Genomic DNA, 20,213 nt, shown 5'->3' on the forward strand with positions numbered 1-20,213 from the left:
CGGCCGCTCGCCGGGCCGCTTCCAGGAAAAGACGGGCTTAAAGCGAGGGGGAAAGGGGGGCCAGGGCTGCGCTCCCGGCTCAGTGGTTCAGGCTCCAGCGAGGGAGGGAGCGGCTGATGGAGTGGGTTAGTGGCACAGCAGAGATGCCCATGAGCGGGCATCCCGGACAGGAGCCCCCAACGGCGGGACCCTCCGGAGACCAGCCCGGGCTGGGGGCTCTCCCTCTCCTCCTGGAAGCATCCAGGCAGGCGGGCGGCTCATTTAGCTCATCACCAGCCCTCGTTACCGCCGAGGCCAGCCGAGTCCCCGCTACCCTACACAGGCAGGACCGAGCCGGGCCCGGGGGTGCCTCTCCGGAGGTGCGACGAGCATCGCCCCGGCCCCAGCCCCGCCGGCCGGGCCCTTTAAGGCGCGATCCCGGAGCCGCCCTGACGTCAGCGGGGCGGGCGCGCCGGGCACCGCAGCCCCGGCGGCCGCAGCTCCGCGCCCCAGAGAGCGCGGCTCCGCCGGGGCGCACTGGGGGACAGGGGTGGGTATCGGGGTGCCACACGGGGAGCATGGGGGTGCCCAGGGTGCTGAGGTCTGGAGGTGAGGGCATGGGGTGGCACGGGTGTTGGGGGTTGGAGATGGGGATACAGGAGTGACAGGGGTGCTGGAGAACTAAAGGTTGGCGCTGTGGGGGTGGCCCGGAGTGCTGGGGACTGGAGATGGAGGTGTGGGGATGCCCAGAGCGAGGGTAGTGGAGGTGAGCATATTGGGGTAGCCAGGATGCCGAATACCTGGAGGTTGGTATTATTGGGGTGCCTAGGATGCTGGGGTCTGGGAGTATGGGGTGACAGGGGTGCTGGCGATTTGGAGGTAGGGGTATGAAGTGCTCAGGCTGCTGGGAACCAGGAGATGGAGTATGGGGCTGCTTAGGGTGATGAGGGACTGGAGGCAGGAGTATTGGGGTGCCCAGAGTGCTGCAATTCTGGACACCTGGAGGAGAGGATATCAGGATGTCCTGGGGTGCTGGGAAGTAGAGGGATGTATCGGGATGTCCAGGATGCTGGGAATTGAAAGGGGGGGTGTTGGAGTGCTCAAGATGCTGGGGACCCAGACATGGGGATTATGGGGTGCCCTAGGAGATGGAAGATGGAAGTATTCCAGAGTACTAGGAACTGGAGATGGGGATACAGGTTGGGGTCTAGGTCCCGGGATGGGGACTGGGAGGTAGAGTGTCGGGGTGCCCAGGCTGCTGGGGACCTGATGTCCTGGCAGTGCTGGTGTCAGTGGTGCAGGGGGGACCTGGTATTGGGGGGCACCCCGGTATTGGGGGGCACCCCGGTATTGGGGGGCACCCCTTTCCTCACCCCACATTGCTCAGCATCTCCTCCATCCCGCAGCGCCTGATGCCCGTCCCCAGCTGAGGGCAGCGCCATGGCCGCGGCACAGGGCTGCGGCGAGGGCAAGATCGCGGGGCTCTACGACCTGGAGCGCACGCTGGGCAAGGGCCACTTCGCCGTGGTGAAGCTGGCCCGGCACGTCTTCACCGGGCAGCGCGTGGCCGTCAAGGTGATCGACAAGAGCAAGCTGGCGGGGGAGGCGGCGGGGCAGCTCCTGCAGGAGGTGCGCTGCATGAAGCTGGTGCAGCACCCCAACGTGGTGCGCCTCTACGAGGTCATCGACACCCACGCCAAGCTGTACCTCATCCTGGAGCTGGGCGACGGCGGGGACATGTTTGACCACATCATGCGGCACGAGGGCGGCCTGGCCGAGCCGCGCGCCAAGCACTACTTTGCCCAGATCGTCCACGCCATCTCCTACTGCCACAAGCTCCACGTGGTGCACCGTGACCTCAAGCCCGAGAACGTGGTCTTCTTCCAGGAGCAAGGGGTGGTCAAACTCACCGACTTTGGCTTCAGCAACCACTTCCAGCCCGGCAAGATGCTCACCACCAGCTGCGGCTCCCTGGCCTACTCGGCACCAGAGATCCTGCTTGGGGATGAGTACGATGCCCCGGCTGTTGGTAAGGGCTGAGGGGGGCCCTGAGGACCTGCCTCCCTTGCCTGGAGCATGGTCCTGCCAGCTGGGTACCACCTCCCATTTGTCCCTTACACTAGGAGCACACAGTGACACTGCTGTCCCTGCAAGGAGCAAGCCTGTGCCTTGGGTGCTTGGCTTCCTGGCCCTGCCCTGGCACAGCAGAGTCTTCTCCCTGCAGAGACCGTCCCAGCACCCACAGAGATCCCACAGAGTGATGGTTGCCAGAGAAGGGAAAAAGCCCAAGCAGGCTGTGAGCCTGGCGTGGCAGCCGCCAGGAGCAGCAGTGTGAGAATACAGCTGCCAGCAATCTGGCGCTGGTGGTTATTTGGCGGGGCGAGGCAGGAAGGAAATCTGCTCGGGATGCTGCTGTTAGGGCGGAGGAGCTCCGAAAGTTTCCTTTGCTCCATCCCCACCCTGAAAACCACTTCCTTCCCATGGCTCGCAGTGCTTTTCCTCCCCTGGTGCAGGGGAGGTGCAGGGGTCTGGGGAGAGTGTCCGAGGGCACAGGGAGCTGGGCTGGGGGCTCCAAGAAGCTCTGCTGTGACAGAGCGGACGTGGGAGGGAAGCAGGATCCGAGCTGGCTGGCTGGCTGGAATTAGGGCAGGAGGATTTAGCAAAGCAAAACACGAGCCCTTAAAGGCAAAAGCCCAGCGTTGGCTCAGGGAAAGGCGGATCCTGACTTGAGAACAGGGATAGCTTATGGAGGCGGTAGAAAAATAAGCTGGTGGCGCTGCAAAGGGAAATGAAGAGAGAAAACTGACGCAGATGAGAAATTTTCGAACACTTGACTTAAGCAGCTGAAGGTATTAACGGAGCGCCCCAGGGCGTGCTCAGCATCCTAAGCCAGCACATCTGCAGGAATTTGCGTGCTGGGCAGCAGGAGCCGGTGAAGATGCTTCTGGCTCCATCCCTGTCCCGGACAGGGCAGCAATCCTGCTGCAGCTGGTCCCTGTGCAGCTGGAGAGCCTAGATCAGTGCTGTGTCCCTCTCTGATTGCTGTAGTCTCCTAAAGCACAGCCCAGTGCCAGGATGGTTGTGGTGGGGTTCGGGAATCAGGAAGCTGAGGAATGACATGTGCCATGGGTGGGTGTGTGATGGGGGGAATGGAGGTGGGGGGGCAGAGCTCAGGGCTGGCCTTCCTGTCCCTACCTGAACAAGGTTATAACACCTCAACTGCTTTGGTGAAGTCCCTTGAGACCTGTTTGGATGTGGGGATGGGAAGGTCCTTCCCTGCCTTGGTGGGAGTATGGTCCGACTATCCATGGGACAAGACTTGGGGCTGTTACTTCCAAGGAACATCTCAGTGAGCACTGGTGGGGCAGCCTCTCCCAGGGTCCCTGGGGCAGGGAACCTCCTGGGCCATGGTGAGTGCAACCTGAACTGCTGCTGCTGCTTCTTGCAGACATCTGGAGCCTAGGAGTCATCCTCTACATGCTGGTGTGTGGCCACCCCCCCTTCCAGGAGGCCAACGACAGCGAGACCCTCACCATGATCATGGACTGCCGCTACACCATCCCCCCACACGTCTCGGCACAGTGCGCTGAGTGAGCACCACCCCCACTGCACCCCCCAGACCCCACCTTGCTGCCCCCAGGGTGGGCGCCCCAGCCCTGGCAGATGCCTGGGAGCTGAGGTGGGAAGAGCGGGCAAAGCTGCTTGCTTTGGGATTCCTCACATAGTGCTGCAGGGTTGCAATGTCACTCCTTCCCTCAGTCTCATCTCCAGGATGCTGCAGCGGGACCCGAAGCAGCGAGCGTCCCTGGAGCAGATCGAGGGCCACGCGTGGCTGCAGGGGGTGGACCCGTCCCCTGCCAGCCGCTCCCTGCTGCCCCTCACCTCCCACAAGCGCGTGTCTGAGGAGGAGCACGAGATCATCCTCCAGGCCATGATGTGCGGGAACATCGCGGATCGGGACACCATCCAGGAGTGAGTGGGGAGATGCGGGGCTGGGAGCCCCACTGAGGGGCTCTGGGGGTCCCTCCCAGCACAGCCCTTGTGCTGCTGCAACTCCCTGGTCCCACACAGGGCGCTGGAAGCCGACCGCTACAACCACATCACAGCCACGTATTTCCTGCTGGCAGAGAGGATGCTGCGGGAGAAGCAGGAGAAGCAGGGCCACCGCCTCAGCCTCGTTTACAACCTGGCCAAGGAGGTACAGAGCAGGTAAGCCCCCTGCTCCCCCATCCTGTGTCACCCTCCCCAGCATCCTGAGTCCCCAGTGCAGGGTCTTGGCCGGTCCCCTGTCCCTTTCCTTGTCACAGCCTTTGTGATGCCCAGCTGGGTACTGACACGTCTCTCCCCTTCCTCAGGCCCAACTTGTCAGACACATTTGGCCCTGTGGGCAGCGCCGGCAGCCTCCTGCCCTTCACGGAGATAGGGGGGTCCCGGCTGCCCCCTGGAGGGGACATCGGCGGCCGGCAGCCCATGGGGACCCTGCTGAAGGTCCCTGCCGTCGACACCGCCATCACCAAGAGCACCCCGGCCCTGCAGCAGATCTGTGAGGAGGAGGAGGAGGACGAGGAGGAGGAGGAGAGGCCCAGCACAATGGAGAGGAAGAGCAGCTCTCTGAACCAGGAGCAGATGCGAGCCTTCCTGCGTGCCCACCGCCCGCCCGGCCGCGGGGAGGTCTGGGGGCCGGGGGTTGAGCTGGGGGGCCGGGGAGGGCGCCCGGGGATGGCCTGGGCTGGGAAGGGAGTGGGTGGGGGCCGGGGTCCCCCCGTGCTGCGGGGAAGTGGAGGTGAGCCCCTAAGGAGGGAGGAGGACACAGAGCCTGGGGGCTCCTCAGCAGAGTTCCCCAAGGAAAGGGGAGCCATCCTGTCACCCCAGAGCAGCTCAGCTGAAGTTCCCCAGGTACTGGGGGCAGAGACAACTCCTGCCAGCCTCGCAAGTCCTGCAGACACGTCCCCAGGGCAGGGGGAGCAGATCAGCCCGGCGCAGCAGTCCCTGGAGAGCTCAGGCCCTGAAGGGGGTGCAGAGAATGTGATCAAGCTGGACCCGGGCAAGAGCAAGGGGGGCAGCCTGCGGGACAGGCTCCTGCAGTTCCCACTCTGTGAGAAAGCCCTGGCCTTCAAACTCCGGCCGGGCTCCAAGGAGAGCCTCTTATCTCTGGGGCAGTTCAACTGCTGCCATGTCATTTAATGCCCCGGGACTGGCCCTGCTGTGGGGACTGGGAGGGCACCCACTGCCCTGCCTTTGGTCTGTCGTGGCTGTGGGGCTAGCGGGTGGCACAGTGTCCTGCTTTGTCACCCACGGTGGCCACCCTGCAGCACCCACCCCTGGAGCCCACTGTGACAGCCCATTCCCCGGACAGGCCTGCCCAGGGTGAAGCAGACTGGGGTCCATCCCAGCACTGGCCAGTGTCTCCCCAGACCTCTGGGACAGCTCTATGACCCTGCCGGAATGGGATGGACCACGACACTTTTTTAACTACTAGAAATAATTTTTTTAAATAGTCTATTTTAATGTAATTAAATAGAGATTGCTATATCCCCCCCAGACCCCTCAGTGCCCCAGCCCCACAGTGTGCATGGCCCGGGGCTGGGCTGTCCTGCCTGCAGCCCCCACCAGCCCCAGCCAGGGCCAGGCACAGCCTGGCCCGTGACCCCAGGCTGTCCCCTGGGCCCTCCCTGCAAATAAGCTTCCTATTTATTATCTCTTTGTTTTCTTGCTGGCAAGAAATGAATGACGACGGAGCATGGGCCTGAGCCGTGGCACATGCGCCGGGAAGGATCGGAGCCGCCGGGAAGCAAAGTTTGTCAGGACAATAAAATAAGCTCGTGGGTTGATGTGGGTGCAGTGTCATTGCAAAAACATCGCCCTCCCCCCTGGCAGGGGCCAGGGATGGCTTCCCTGCCACCAGGGGTGGCTTTGAGGGAGCATCTGCCTGAGCTGGGTGGGCAGGGGCCCAGGATGGAGCTGGGGCAGCCCCAGATGGGAGTAAGGACAGAGGTGAGAGAAGGCCTGGGCATGCCGGAAGGCAGGTGGAGGGTGCTGCACCTCCCCTTGAGAGTCAACCACACTCAGTCCCAGGGTGCCCCAATAGCTTTCCTCACTCTCAGCCTGGAGCCATCCCTGAGCCCCCAGTTTCAAGCCCAGCTGGGGCTTCCCTCCCTCCAGCTCTGCTGTTCCTCTTCCTTTTCTATCCATCCTCCTTTCAGGTGTGCCCATGATAGCTCCTTTGTCTCTCCTCACCATCCAACCTGAGATCTCCCCGAGTACTGGGTGGTTGGAAGAACAGAGCAATGCTGTGTGGGTCTCAGGTGGGATGGAGCCAGCTCTGAACAGCTTGGGGAGTTGGTGATAGGAAAAGGTGATAAGGTACCCTGCAGCCCCCACAGGGCCCCAGCAGCAGGAGGGGATGCTGCTCCTGCCCACAGCCTCCCTTTCTTGATCTTAAAGGATAAAGCCACCGCCTGAACAGGGGCTTGAACCCTGGACCCTCAGATTAAAAGTCTGATGCTCTCCCAGCTGAGCTATCCAGGCTCACACTTGGGGTCTGGGGTGCAGCTCTGTCACCGGCGGGGGGGACCCCGCTGTCCTCAGCACTGCGGGGACGATGATATTTGGTATTTGCACTCGCACGCCGCCCCAGCGAGGCTGCCGGCGCGGGCCAGGCCGAGCCCGGGCTCTGGGAGCCTCCCCGGGCGCCGGGCGGGCTCCGGGGTGCGCGGCGGGAGCGGAGCGGACGCTGCGGGAGCGGCGCTGGAGCTCCGCCGCTCCCGGGGAGGCGGGAGGGCCCCGGGGCTGCGGCCGATCGGCTCCGAGCTCCGCCTGCGGCCGCAGCAGCCTCGGCTCCAGCCGCAGGAGGGAGCCCCGGGGGCCGCGGGACCGGCACCGAGACACGGAGCCCGCGGCGGGCGCTGCAGGTGCCGCCCCTCACACTCCATTGCCCTTCTGCAGGAGGGGACCCTCTGCCCCACGGGGAGCCCACCCTGCCAGCCAGCCCTGCCAGCTCGGAAAGGACAAACGATGAAAGCCGAAGCGAGTTGCAGACGGGGTGGGGGAGCCCCGTGGGGCCTCTTCAAACAGCTCGTGCGCACTAATTGGCTTCATTAGAGCAGCCAGTGATGGCATTACCCGTCCTGCTGGGGCTGGGGACAGCGCTGATGAGCGGCGGCGCGGCCCTGGAGGGAGATCAGAGCCCCTACAGACGGTGGGAGTGTGCGTGGTGCCGACTGAACAGGAGCACAAGCTTAATTACCCTGATTAATCAGAGCCCGCTGCTTTTACCCCACGGCTGGAGCTGTGACCGCAGCGGTGCGCGGCCCCTCGGCAGCCCCGGAGGCGCCGCAGCCCCCGAGGGGCACCGGCCCCGGGCTGGACACGGCCGCAGACGGGCGTGTGGGCCTGCCCGGGCCCCTCAGAGAGGCGCCGTGCGGAGCTCAGAGCCGCCAGGGACGGGCTCGGAGCCCGGGCCCCTCAGACACGGACCGCGAGACCCCCGCGCAGGAGGCTCCCGGGCGCGTTGCCAGGCTCCCCCAGCCTTTTCTGTCCCTTTCTGTCCCTTTTTGGCCACCGTTAGCCCGGCCCATGAGGGCGGAGCTCCCACCCGGAAGGGCCCGATCGGAACCACGTGTTGGCAGCGTCATGGCGTCGGCGCCCAAGCGGTTCAAGGTGCGGGGGAAGCTGCGGGGCCACCCCGGCTCCCGGGAGCCGCGACCGGCCTCACGGCTCCGTCCCCTTCACCCCGTGTTTCCATCCCCAGGCGGCGGTCGAGAGCGGCGCGCAGGGGAGCAGTAGCGCCGACCCCCTCTCCGCGTTCCTGGCGTGGTGCGGGCGGGCCGGGGTGCAGCTGAACCCCAAGGTGAGGCACGGCGGGCGGGCCCGGGCGTGCCCTAGGGCCGCCCTGGTGCCCTGGCTCCGGCCTGACCGCTCCGTGCGGCCCCAGGTGCGCCTGAGCCGGGAGGGCGCGGTGGCGGGGTACGGGATGCTGGCCGCCGAGGAGCTCCAGCCGGGAGAGGTGCTGTTCAGCATCCCGCGCACGGCGCTGCTGTCCCAGCACACCACCGCCATCCACGCGCTCCTGCGGGAAGGTGAGTGCAAGCTTCTTGAGTCTGCTGTACCTCCTAAAGGAGTAAGGCCTCGGGAACGTTTCTGATTTGTGCAGGATGCTGTAGGGCTGTTTGATACCAGGTGGGAGAGGGGAGGGCTGGGCATCCCCAGGAGCTGTGCTGGACGGGGAGAAAAACCCAGCAGTGCAACATCTCCAGCTTCAAACTGACAGGCACCCGTGCTGTGCTGGTTTCCTTGGAGCACTGGTAAGAAAGAGATTCCTGAAGGCACAGAGCCTCAGGCTGAGGAGGGCAGGCTGTGAGGCCTGGCAGAGCTCATCTGTAACTCCAGAGAAGCCATTTCTGGTCCTGGTTCAGCTCAGGACAAGGAATAAAAGCTCAACCCTGGTCTCCAGGCTGAAGACAGGCATGGAGGCTTGTCCTATAAGGTTTTGGCTCTGGAACACAGAACAATTAAGGTTTTGTCCATCCTCTCTGGTTCTGTAGCCCAGGAGTCCCTGCAGAGCCAGTCTGGCTGGGTCCCTCTCCTGCTGGCCTTGCTCCACGAGTACACAGCCAGCAACTCCCACTGGCAGCCGTACTTCTCCCTCTGGCAGGACTTCAGGAGCCTGGACCACCCCATGTTCTGGTAAGGTGGGAGCAGGGGGCCTGGGGAGGCTCAGGCTCACAGCTGAGGCCAGGGCTGCTGAGTGTTGTCCTGGGAAGGGAGGTGTCCTGCTGGGTAACACAACCCACGGCCAAGCCCTCTGCTGGCACTGGGCAGAGCCTGAGGGGCCCTCCTGGAGTTACAGTACAGGCAGAGCTAGAGAGCAAGGACCTGGAGAGCATGGGGAAGCTGAGATTTTTAAGGAGGAAGGAGTTTATAGACCCTTGGCCCTAGCACAGATAGAGAAGCTGGGTTTCTTTGCAACAGGTCGCAAGAAGAGCGAACAAGGCTCCTGCAGGGCACAGGCATCCCAGAAGCTGTGGACAAGGATCTAGCTAACATCCAGCTGGAGTACAACTCCATCATCTTGCCTTTCATGGAGACCCACCCCGACATCTTTGACCCCAAACTGCACACTCTGGAATTGTACAAGGAGCTGGTGGCATTTGTCATGGCTTACAGGTGAGAAGTAAGGGCTTTGCTCTAGCTAGGAGCATGGACAAGGAAATGGGAGTACAGGCTATGTTGGAGGCTGCAGCTGCACAAGAATCTGACTGTAAGGTGAAGCTTGCCCTGTGCAGCCATGTGTACCACTGCCTTGTCTTAGCTTTCAGGAACCTTTGGAGGAGGAAGAGGAAGATGAGAAGGGGCCCAATCCTCCCATGATGGTGCCTGTAGCAGATATTTTGAATCATGTGGCCAACCACAATGCCAACCTGGAATACTCTCCTGTGAGTGCAAAGCTGCTGTAGCAGGCATTGTCACAGCTTGGTTCTGTTTTAGTAAGATTTTTGGGAATGGGGGCACAGCAAGGTGGGGTCTCAGCCCAGGGCAGCAAGTGTGGCCTGGGTCTCGTTAAAACAAAGCCCTGCTGCGTGTTTGGTTAGGAGGAGCTCAGGCCATCTGAGCTCTCTGCAAGCCCCTGCTGAGCAGTGATCAGCAAGCTCAGGTGCTCTCCTCTCCCTGCTTGCAGCAGTGTCTGAGGATGGTTACAACGCAGCCCGTGAGGAAGGGACAGGAGATCTTCAACACGTACGGGCAGATGGCCAACTGGCAGCTGCTGCACATGTACGGCTTCGCCGAGCCCTACCCCGGCAACAGCCACGACACGGCCGACATCCAGATGGTGACACTGCGCAGGGCGGCGCTGCAGCGTGAGTGCCACCAGCCTGTCCCTGATGGTGACACTGTGCAGGGCGGCACTGCAGCGTGAGTGCCACCAGCCCCCGGGACAGGGTCTGTTCAACGGGGTGACATGAAATCAGCCTGTTCCGCAGCATTTCAGGGCGTGGGGCCCTGCCCTGGTTTTCTGCCTCCTTTTCCCCTTCTCCACTGACGCTCCCCCTCCACTGCCATCCTGGCTGTGTTCACAGCTCTGCTCCCTTCAAAACAGGTGCCAAAAGTGAAGCGCAGCGGCGGCTGGTGTCAGAGCAGTGGGACTTCTTGTGCCAGCTGGAGATGGTGGGGGAGGAAGGTGCCTTTGTGCTTGGCTGGGATGAGGTGCTGACAGAGGAAGAGCTGTCCGTGACCCTCAAGGTAAGAATGGCCAGAAGAGCTGCAAAAGGGAGCACAGAGTGCAGCTGGGCAAATCAGCAGTGCAGAATGGCTCAGTGAAGGACAAGCACCTGAAGGCAGTTTGGCACCAACAGTCCTGTGTGAACAGTGGTAGGGGCCTCCTCTCCTGAAGAAGCCATCCAATGTGTACTCACATATTTGTCTTTAATGGCTCCATGGCTATTGCTGTTCTAGAAAGCTGTCACAGCTTTGTAGGTGACAGCTGAGATGCTTTACAAGCTTGCCAATACCTAGATTTACTGTTTTAATGTTCTTCTAATCCGCAGTTACTTGCACTTAGGTATCTAAGCCTATTTTAGTGTCTTAATCTTTAGTGCAGCTGAGGAATAACTCACCTGCTCCACGTGGCTCTTCTGTTCTACAGAGCAGAAAGCCTGATGTACTCACACTGCCAGTGACTTATCCCTTTGCCTGGGTCACTACAGGTGCTCTGCATGTCAGAAGAAGAATTCAAGGAGTATAAGGAGCAAGATGGGTGGGAAGATGACAGTGACGAAGAGGAAAACTCCACTCTTTCAAATGAGGCCCTCTCCAGACTTAAAACCCCTTGCAAGAAGCTCCTTTATGACAGTGTGCTGCTGACCCTGGAGTCCTATGGGGCAGACCTGAAAGCAGAGCAGGACTTGCTGAGTAACAAGGAGGCTTACGAGAAACTGAGCCGAAGGGAGCAGCAGGCGCTGCACGTGCGCTACGGACAGAAGAGGATCTTGCATCAGCTGCTAGAGCTGCTTCAGTAGAAACCTCAGTGCCCCTGGCTGGGGCTGATCCTGAGGGAAAGGTCAGCCTCTGGCCATCTCTTCTGTAGCAGAGAGGGCAGATGGCAAAACTGACTGCGGGTCCACTTGTCCCTCATGCAGCACATGGAATTTTAGCTACCTCTACATAAAGAAGTATCTTCACAGCACAGAGGTGGTTTGGAGTGGCCTTATTGTATCATGAGAGCTCTGCAGCACAAATACCACCTTTTCCCAGAGGCCTTAAGAAATCCCAGCCATCTTAATGGCTGTTTTAGGAAGGCACACATACACTGCCAGAACAGCAGAGGATTCCCTCATTCAGCATCAGAAGTTTATGGCAAGAGCTGCTCCTTATCCAGATTAAGAGGGCAGAAATCCTGCTGGTAGCTCTTACTTTAGAGAGGTTCAGAGTAAATATCTGGCAGGGGGATCTGCTGACAACACTAAACTCTTCACCTGTACATATTTTATGTTGAACATGTTCAAGAGTACAAGCCCATCTAGCTGGCCTTCATGCAGGCTCAGTATAACAAATATTTCCTTGTATTTCCACAAAAGGTATTTCTGTGTGGGTTTGAGACTACTCTGGAGGAGCACTGTCACAGTTCCACAGCTGCTGCAGGCTGAGCATTTGATATACACCCTCTGCTTGGTGCAGTTCTAACCTGAACCCACTTTGGTTTTGCATGACAAAACACTGATGGTTGACAGGCAAAGCTCTATTTAACAAAAATGAGTTTTCTTACCCAGCCCATGCTCTCTACTTCAACAGGGTCTGAAGCCCCATCTAAGAGCAGGGGGATTGTTGCTGCTGCTGCAGTTAGAAGTATTGCAGACAAGCAAAACCCACACTGCACTCATAACAAAGCTCAGCTACAGCCCTGCCTGCAGTGCTTGGGGACAGGATGGTTTAACAGTGCTGAGGGGAGCTTGTTCTGGTTTCCCAGATGGGACAATAGTGAATTTGGGCTGGATCTCACATAACTGCCACTATCCTTCATAGAGACATTGTTAAAACTGCTGTTTTGGTATCCTGTGTCTCCAAAGTAATCATATTGGAAAATGTACATGTCAGAGGAGAATTACATTTTGTATCTTGGTTAAAGTTGAGGGGTTTGGGTTAAAACTTGTTTTTAGATATGCAGAAACTTGGTGATGACCAAAGCATATAAAAGGTTTGAACCTATAACAAGACTTTGCTACACCTGCTGTTTGTAATTGTTTGCCTGCATGGGCATTGGAAGTTCCACCTCATTGGAGAAGGGCATTCTGAGAACTTCACTTCTAAGAATGTATTTTTGGACCACGGGGAAAGCTTGGAAAGGATTCATTTACTAAGAAGAAGTTGATTATGTGGTAGCCTTTTTATCTGTAAGAGAATTGAGGAAAATGGCCTCATAATGGATCCTGCAATCAATGTTACTTTGTTGCCAGGAAGGAAAATGGGGCAAAGTACCAGATGTTGATCTGTTCTTTGCATTGCAGAATAATAAGGCTTGGAAGGAATGTGGATTGATGACAGCAGACTCTCATGTTCTAGCACTAGAGAAATAAGAAGGAAGTGTAATGAAGAGAATGAGGTGGAGAAAAGAGGAAAAGAGATCAGAAAAGGGATGGTAAATTTCTGTGATAGTTGGAAGGCCAAGAGGTAATGTAAGGAAATCAGATTTAAACAGCTAAATTCTCCTCTAGTAGGAAAAATTCAACATAGTTACTGTAAGCAGAACAGGCACTGGAAACAAATGCCCACAGAAGCCAGGGCACAAGTAATGCTCAAAGATGGGAGGCTCCACAAGTAGGAGCCTGACTGCTTACACTCAACTGGGATTTAGACCAAGAGGCAGCTGACAGGTCCATAGAATCCCCAAAAGAACTCCTGGTCACAGTAAATTTGGGGAATGAAAAGGTAGAATATCTAATAGAGGAGCAACTTAGATGTAAATAGGCCTTCAGTAAACAAAGCACATCTATAGCTGGAGCCATAGGAAAAAAAGAATTAAGCCATTCTTCCAGCCACTCCAATTTGGAATTGGAAAGAGTTTTATAATATTTCTGCACATATCCAAATGCCCAATGCCATTATTAGGAAGAGACTTAAGTACATTAAATGCAAAAAGAACCTTTGAAAAAGTAGAGATTCAAGTACATAAACCAGAAGAAAAAGCCCTGGGGGCATAAGCATTTATGTTACAGGATCAAGAAGACCCAGAGAGGAAGAAATACCTATAAAAATAAATGATGGGGTGATTCCTCTCAAGCAGGTGACTGGCACTCCTGCAAGATCACAAGCAGCAAAACTGGTAACAATCCAATTAAAACCAGGCATGAGATGGGTAAGATGAAAACAACATCCTGTTAAACTGGAAGCTATAAAAGGGCTAGGCCAAACATTGAAAGATTTATTAGCTTTGGGTGGCTTCAGGGACGCCAATCAGTTTAATACCCCAATTCCACCCATTAAGAAACCACACTCAGATGAGTATCAGCTAGTCCAAGATTTAAGAGCCATAAAGCTTGCACACAAGATGTGCATCAACCACATAAAAAAAAACATTAGTCAGTGGTTTAGGGCATCAGATTTGAAAGATATTCCCTTAAAAATATCCTTTTGTATCCCACTGGATGCCAGAATTCAGAAGCTGTTTACATTTGAATGGGAGAACCCTCAAACAGGGGGCTGTCAATTATGCTGTACTGTTTTATCACAGAGATTTAACCACAGGCATACAATTTCTGGAAAACAAGGTAGAACTGTGTGTCCTTGGGATTGGAATGGGAGGCATGGTAAAAAGTATAGTGAAGAAGAAATGAGAACTGTGTCCACAAAAAGGCTCAGTTTCAATTCAGCTGCTGACCTGGCAAAGAAATGCCATGGAATTGTAGGACCTAGCCACAATCTGCTCCTTGACACAGAAGTGACTGATGTCTGGAAAAGAAAGAGAGAGAATTCCCTCTGAGCTGTCACCCACTGGCACAGTGATCCCTCAGAGCTGTTTTTTCCTCTATACAGCAAATGCAAAGCCAGGAATGGAACCCCTTAAAGCCAAGCAGGAAATCCTGACCTCTCTGCCCACACCACAGCAGTCAACTAAAACATTCAGCTTTAACAAGCTGATGTTATGTATAAAGAAAGAAGTGAAGCTCTATTTCCTAGCATCTGCTAGGTGCAGGGACCTTGCAATATTAACAACAATGAAGCTGCCTAACCTTACAAGAGCTAAGCACAACCTTGGGCAGATTCCTGCTGCAGGGAGATCACAGCAGGGTGGAAGGCACTCGAAATGGAACTGATGGGCTGTCTACACTCTGTTGTACCTCCAGTGCAGTCTCCTGTCTGAGACAAACTCTGCTCATGAGCTTGCAACCAAGCCATTTCTATTTTCACACAGCTGCCCTTTCTGATGCACTTCAAAGCAAGAGCCTGTCCAGTCACTACATCTGCCCACTGACCTCATGCTGGAGAACAAACCCAGCTGCTTTCAACAGGCAGTGCCCAAAACACATTGGAAAACTGCAGGTTTTGGATGGGTAGAACAGGCTTAGGAAGACACCATCTTGCCAGGACAGAACTGGAGAGAATAAGCACAGTGGCACGTGCTGCATGTCATGACTTTAATGTGTAACTACAGTATGCATACATACAAGAGTGGGAGAACTAAAGCCCAAGAACTAGAAAGGCTACAAAATACAACACGTGGACCAATACTTTACAAAACATTGAAAATCCTTACAAAATGGGCTGTATTGGTCCTTTGGGTTTTTTGTTTTGTTAAATTTTTTTCTTTTTTTTTCTTTTTTTCGTTTTTTTTTTACAAACTTATACTGTGTGGTCACAGGGGAGGGTGGGAAAAGGTCTAGATTTTAACCCCTCATCTTCCAAAATTTACAACTGTCCAAAAAAAAAAAAAAAAGCTATAGGCCTGGTCTCTGGTTTATTTACTGAAAACAGCTGACCCTCATCCAAAGGGCCTGTTTCTTCTCCAACAAAAAGGAGGCATTCTCTGACTGCCACTCCACTTGCTGTCTATCAGCATTTGATGAGGGTGAGGGGAAAGCAACACTGAACCTTAACCCCTCCCTCACCCCTCCTGTACTCCACAGAATTCCCATATTCCAAACACATCCACTTTTTTTTTTTTAAACAACTTAGTGATTTAAAGGTCCCCCATTCACATAAAGAAAAATAAGTTACTGGCTTTTCAATATTCTTTGGGAGTCTGGGAATGTCAGGACAAGGAGGTCTGCCCCAGACAAGTGCTTGGCATCAGCAGCTGCCCCTTTATTACAAGATGGACAGGCACCAGTTACCCACCTGCCTTTTACACAATTTGCACAAACCCAAAAGTCCAGACAAATGTTTCTGTTCCTTGTATTTACACTAGTTCAAATGATATTCACAGCATCTTCTGAAGTTTGGCCAAAAGTCAAAAAATTTGTTTCAAACTTTGGAACATGCCCACATAAGATTTTCACCCAGGGTCTGTTGTGTCTACCCAATCAAGGGGGCTGGGAAGGTCAGGAGGAGCCTTACAGAGTCTTCAGTCAGCTGATGGGACAGGACCTCCAGGCTGGCACTCTTACAATGCAGGATGCAGCTCATCTAACTGGCACCAGTCCCTTCCATAACTTGCTGGGCCTGCTTCTGCCCCATGCAGCACTGTGCAACCGACTGGAACAACCTGCACACAGAGGAAAGCAATGGTAGGAGCATTTATGGCAGCAAATGGATGCTGTGACAGCACCAAAAACTCAAGGTTCAATTGCTTCAGAGGTACCATTTTAATGATTCTGTGGCAAAGTTATACTCACTTCTCAATTTCTGGAGCACAGTGAACAAACTCATGGTTCCAGAACTTAAAGGCTGGGTTTTTTATCAGCTCAATGAATGTAATAAGGAGACCCCAGGGATGAGGCCTATTTACAATCAGTCGTTCCAAGAGAACCCTGAAATCCAAAAGTAAGAACACTTAGATCTCAAAGATCAAAAACACAGAAAGGAGAAAAGCAAAAAGCTGAATGTTGTCAAGTTAAATGCCACCCCTCTCACCTGGTGATCTGCTCCTGGATGGCCTCTGTGTTGGCCTCAGCAAACAGGTAGAGCATGGTGCAGCTGAAGTAGTGGGTGTGGCTGTTGGGGTAGCGCAGCTGGTTGGCGATGGCGTTCAGGAAGAGGTACCGGCCTGCAGGAGACAACACTGAGCACACACAGCTTCCCTTGCACGCAGAGGGCAACAGAGAAGCAGCCAGTAGTGCTTGACATTAATGTTTGGGAGCCTTGTGGAGGTGCATGAAACAAAAGCAACTGAAGATATGTAAAAGCTGTATCTACACAGGCTGATGGAGAAATAAGAATTCAATTCTTCTTCACTGGAGGCATTTCTAGTTCCCTTGAATATTTTGAACTTTTGGTTAGAACACTGCTCCTATATTCTAATGTAGCATTCATTTCTGTGAATTCACTATCAGCTACATGAAATCACAGAATCATCAAGGTTGGAAGAGACCTTTAAGATCATGAAGTCCAATCATCAACCCAGCACTACCCCTGTAATCCCATAACCACTAAATCACATCACTCAGCACCAGATCCAGACACCTCTCAAACACTTCCAGGGATGGCAACTTCACCACCTCCCTGGGCAGCCTGATCCAATATCAGACCTCCCTAACAGTGAAAAAGCCTTTTTTGGTATTTCATCTCTATCTTCCCTGTAACACCTTTTCCTCCTCTCCTCTCACTGCAGGCATGGTAGAAGACCCCCCACTTAATTAGAACAACCCTTCAGAGCTTGGGGCCCCCGAGCCTCCTCTGCTCAACACTTAACAAACCCAGCTCCCCGAGCCATTTCTCACAGGAAATGTTTTCTACACCTTTCACAAGCCTTGCCACCCTTTGCTGGACACATTCCAGCACCTCAATGTCCTTTTTTAAGCGAGGGCCCACTTGCTGTAAACATGACATTGCATGAACTAGCAGTGTTTCCAGCTCACCTTCAGTATCCAGGTCTACTGCCAAATTCTGGAAGATGTCCATGTGAGCTGAGTGGGTAATGGTGCTCATGGAGGGTGTGCTGCCTTTGTTGTGAATGTGTGCAATAGCTTGAGTACCTACGTAGAGCACCAGTGCATTAATCAGCTGGATGTTGTAGCGGTTGCCAGGTTCATTTGATACCTAATAGCAAAGATATGAAAAGCATTAACAGTCAATATTCCTTCAGCACTGAAAGGTACAGCATGTACAATAACAGCATCCAAATATCTTACTGATTATCCAGAAGACAACACACTGGGACATGCACAAATTCAATTTAGCATTTAGCCTTTTTAATACAGCTTATATTAAAAAGCATATATTATAGTGCATATATACGTGTGTGTGTATATATATTTTTTTTTTTTCAAAAACATCAGCAAAGTGTTGACACAAGAGATTTGTTTTTACTCTCTGCCTAAAGGAAAACATCAGGTAAAGCAATGTGAATTCACCAGCAGTGCCAGACACTGGCTGAAAGATCACCCTTGTGTGAATGTTTCTGTCTAAGCAATTCTCTGAGGAAGTCCAGCTTCAGACTCAAGTCTGCTGCAAGCTAAGCCATAAGATGTCTGAAATGAGGTTTTAGCTAGAATTCTGAACTGGGCTTTAGTTAATTTGACCTTTTTTTACCCTTCAAGTATTGGCATGAGGATCCATATATTTCTGTAACAATTAATCTATTTGGAGTAAAAATTTAATCAAATTCTAAAAGGCTTCAACACCTCCTATCAGGGAGTGGAAGACTTATTCAGAGTGTGCATTTCCACAGGCTCTTCTACTGCCTGGAACACATGTTGGCCAACACACTAACAAAATTCCTGCAGGAAAGGATGGTGGCTGAACCAGTGAGATCACTTGTGCAACATTATTTCAATTGAGCACCCACAGAAACATCAAAAACCTCAAACTTACTTGCAGGTTGCTTCGCAAGTCAGACAAAAAGGTGACTGGAGAACGGGTTTTGAGATAGGAATCCAAGTCTTTCTTGAACTGAGGTGGCATCACTCCAGTGAAATTTGTGAGTATTCGTGGAGCAATATTAATCTCACTTAACATGTCCACCTGTTGACAGAAAACCCAGTCAACTAAACCATCAGCAATGGAACAAATTAAAAAGCAGATCTGTAAGCAAGATTTCATCAACTACTGCTGCTGATCACTCTTCCTTCCATCAATAAAATGGCAACACTTGACTTCTGCAGATTTTAGAAGAAACTTGATATCTAATATGCAAACTTATTACATGATGTCTTGAAGAACTGAGAGGATAAAAAAATTCAGGGGTGAAGGCCACAGAGAAATTCAGTCACTGCCTTTGGGGTCTCCCCATCTACACTCTGGTAGTTTTAAAAAGCACAAACATCCACACAAGTCAAGAACAGCCTTCTTCAGTGACAATGAGCAATGCAGCTTTGCTCCCATCACCCTGCACAGCTCAGGCAGAGAAGTGCTTTGGCAGCATGAGAAAGTCTCCTTCTAATTGTTCCAGGATTAGTTGCCTAGCAGATACCCAAAGATTTAATTAGATAATATTAACCTGGATAGAGAGTATTTTGAGCATCAGTTTCCTATTATCATACTCCTTAAAATTAAGTTCTACCTTTAGGTTGGGGGTGAAAGGGTCTGGAAGCCTCATGTTCCGTGGGAAGGCACTCAGGATCAGATTCCTTAGCTGAATACAATTAGGTGGGATCACATCACAGAACCCATAGTGGTAGTCACAAAGAAATTCTGGGAAATCATGCAACAAGACCAGCAACACACGCAGAGTGCCCTGTGAAATAAAATATTAAATATAAGAGGTGTATAACTGTTGAAACTGTCCAAAAGCTTGCAGAGCTATTATTCTATGTCATGTGGCTAACATTAACAGAAGGAAACTAATCTGGGAGGGCAGCCTGCTTCCCTCACACTTCAAATACAACTCTCAGAGGTAAGTTAGAAAAAACCAGCTAATTCTATTTTTCTGCCAGAACACCTCAACTTTGATTTGAAGCATCTATTAGTTGACATTTTTTTACCTTATAAAGAATTTGCATAGGTTTGGTGAGTTCCACATTTCTAAGGAAAGGAGCCAAGTACTTGAACAGATCGATCAATAACTGGGCATACATAGGCCAACCCTGTCAAGAAAAGAACAGCAGGTGGAAAACATGCAATGAAGACCAGTTAACTTAATTTCAAAACTATAATTAGATTTATCTTTATATAAACCCGGATGAAGAGCTAGCAACTGCCAGCTCAGCCACTGAGTGCAGCACAGCTCATTTCAATGGCTTCAGCTGCACACCATGTGCCATGGGGGTTTCCAGACCCCTCAACATGCCATGTTGAGCTGACAATATTTAGCCCAGAAGGAAGGCTACAGCTCTTCTAGACATTGACAAAGGCATGTTCATCAAATTCAATTCACCCTGTGTTCCATAGTTATTGACATACAGACTCTCCTCCATGCAGTTAGGTTACTGTGAATATGGAAGACAACAAAAACAGAACAGCCATGCTACTAGTGCACTTTAAGAGATGTGAAACAGCACCACACCAGAAACATCTGGGTGAGCTTTTAATTCAGAAAAGATAAACTGCAGCCACACCTTCTGCTGTGGTGTATGTGCCAGCATTCTTGCAATAAATATCCGATGGGAGATCAGTTCCAGCCAGGCATAAACAAAACCTGGAGCTTTTGTAGGCCTCAGGATGTGAAATGTGTTACTGAAAGAAAAGTTAGAGCAGGTTAGAAGTGCACAGCAATAAGATTGCTTTTCATAACATCGAGGGAAAAACACAGCCCTAAAAGCAAAGGCATTTGAGCATCTTGGATTTTACCAGTCATCTTCCCTAAAACAAGCAGGTGGTCAGTCCACAGTAGAACCAATTACTCCAAAGGTGATGAAGCCACCACAAAGAACAGTCAGGTAGCCTTTAAGTGAAAATCCTTGATCTTACTAAGAAAGGATGAGCACTGTGGCTAATCCCAAATACATACCAGAAAGCTGTGAGTGTCTGGAAGTTGATGGTCTCTAGCACATGCTCAGGAGCATTTAATTCCAACAGCAACATGATGAAAATGCGATGGTAAGGAAGTTGCTGAAACTCACTCTGCCGAACATCATGGTCTTGCAGAAGAACTCCCACCACAATACCAAGAACCTGAAGAGATTAAGACACGTGGAGACAGCAAGAAT

The 20,213-nt window shown here is 53.1% G+C and overlaps 3 protein-coding genes and 1 non-coding gene across 11 annotated transcripts in view; 2 read left to right on the top strand and 2 right to left on the bottom strand.

The window, feature by feature from the left end:
• The first annotated feature begins 405 nt into the window (after positions 1-405).
• On the top strand, positions 406-5,827 carry LOC120508090 (SNF-related serine/threonine-protein kinase-like). Its single transcript, XM_039721417.1, has 6 exons — positions 406-529; positions 1,386-2,008; positions 3,428-3,569; positions 3,739-3,951; positions 4,051-4,188; positions 4,335-5,827. The coding sequence occupies exons 2-6, from the start codon at positions 1,420-1,422 to the stop codon at positions 5,161-5,163; spliced, it is 1,911 nt and encodes a 636-aa protein (XP_039577351.1). The 5' UTR covers positions 406-529; positions 1,386-1,419; the 3' UTR covers positions 5,164-5,827.
• Positions 5,828-6,434: 607 nt separating this feature from the next.
• On the bottom strand, positions 6,435-6,507 carry TRNAK-UUU. The gene has a single exon. It is a non-coding gene; the product is annotated as a tRNA-Lys (tRNA).
• Positions 6,508-7,571: 1,064 nt separating this feature from the next.
• SETD6 (SET domain containing 6, protein lysine methyltransferase) lies at positions 7,572-11,165 on the top strand. Of its 2 annotated transcripts, none has more exons than XM_039721515.1 (9): positions 7,572-7,638; positions 7,730-7,828; positions 7,913-8,057; positions 8,523-8,664; positions 8,950-9,144; positions 9,290-9,413; positions 9,659-9,836; positions 10,076-10,218; positions 10,683-11,165. In XM_039721515.1, exons 1-9 carry the CDS (start codon positions 7,612-7,614, stop codon positions 10,992-10,994), a joined length of 1,365 nt encoding a protein of 454 aa, XP_039577449.1. In that variant the 5' UTR covers positions 7,572-7,611; the 3' UTR covers positions 10,995-11,165. The 2 variants fall into 2 exon arrangements, with proteins under 2 accessions (XP_039577449.1, XP_039577447.1); XM_039721513.1 differs by having other exon boundaries at positions 7,573-7,638; positions 9,656-9,836.
• A 3,427-nt stretch (positions 11,166-14,592) lies between these two features.
• The window catches only part of CNOT1 (CCR4-NOT transcription complex subunit 1), a 55,279-nt gene continuing 49,658 nt past the window's right edge, over positions 14,593-20,213 (bottom strand). For all 7 annotated transcript variants that reach the window (XM_039721341.1, XM_039721337.1, XM_039721336.1 and 4 more), the window contains exons 41-49: positions 20,015-20,178; positions 19,623-19,740; positions 19,050-19,151; positions 18,629-18,802; positions 17,941-18,090; positions 16,986-17,166; positions 16,042-16,174; positions 15,804-15,938; positions 14,593-15,673 (exon numbers count right to left, since the gene is read on the bottom strand). In XM_039721341.1, the coding sequence (XP_039577275.1) occupies positions 15,595-15,673; positions 15,804-15,938; positions 16,042-16,174; positions 16,986-17,166; positions 17,941-18,090; positions 18,629-18,802; positions 19,050-19,151; positions 19,623-19,740; positions 20,015-20,178 (1,236 nt within the window). In that variant the 3' untranslated portion in view covers positions 14,593-15,594. The remainder of the gene's footprint in view (positions 15,674-15,803; positions 15,939-16,041; positions 16,175-16,985; positions 17,167-17,940; positions 18,091-18,628; positions 18,803-19,049; positions 19,152-19,622; positions 19,741-20,014; positions 20,179-20,213) is intronic.

This window comes from Passer montanus, unplaced genomic scaffold (assembly GCF_014805655.1).
Source record: "Passer montanus isolate IOZ18808 unplaced genomic scaffold, ASM1480565v1 scaffold45, whole genome shotgun sequence".
Classification (NCBI taxonomy): domain Eukaryota; kingdom Metazoa; phylum Chordata; class Aves; order Passeriformes; family Passeridae; genus Passer; species Passer montanus.

What these genes read in the sequence shown, in the direction of transcription:
- LOC120508090 (XM_039721417.1), top strand. Translation starts at nt 1,420, where the DNA reads ATGGCCGCGGCACAGGGCTGCGGCGAGGGCAAGATCGCGGGGCTCTAC. An exon ending in GTACGATGCCCCGGCTGTTG is followed by an intron (nt 2,009 to 3,427) that starts GTAAGGGCTGAG and finishes TGCTTCTTGCAG; the next exon opens with ACATCTGGAGCCTAGGAGTC. An exon ending in GCCAAGGAGGTACAGAGCAG is followed by an intron (nt 4,189 to 4,334) that starts GTAAGCCCCCTG and finishes CCCCTTCCTCAG; the next exon opens with GCCCAACTTGTCAGACACAT.
- SETD6 (XM_039721513.1), top strand. Translation starts at nt 7,612, where the DNA reads ATGGCGTCGGCGCCCAAGCGGTTCAAG. An exon ending in CCACGCGCTCCTGCGGGAAG is followed by an intron (nt 8,058 to 8,522) that starts GTGAGTGCAAGC and finishes CTGGTTCTGTAG; the next exon opens with CCCAGGAGTCCCTGCAGAGC. An exon ending in CCAACCTGGAATACTCTCCT is followed by an intron (nt 9,414 to 9,655) that starts GTGAGTGCAAAG and finishes CCCTGCTTGCAG; the next exon opens with CAGTGTCTGAGGATGGTTAC.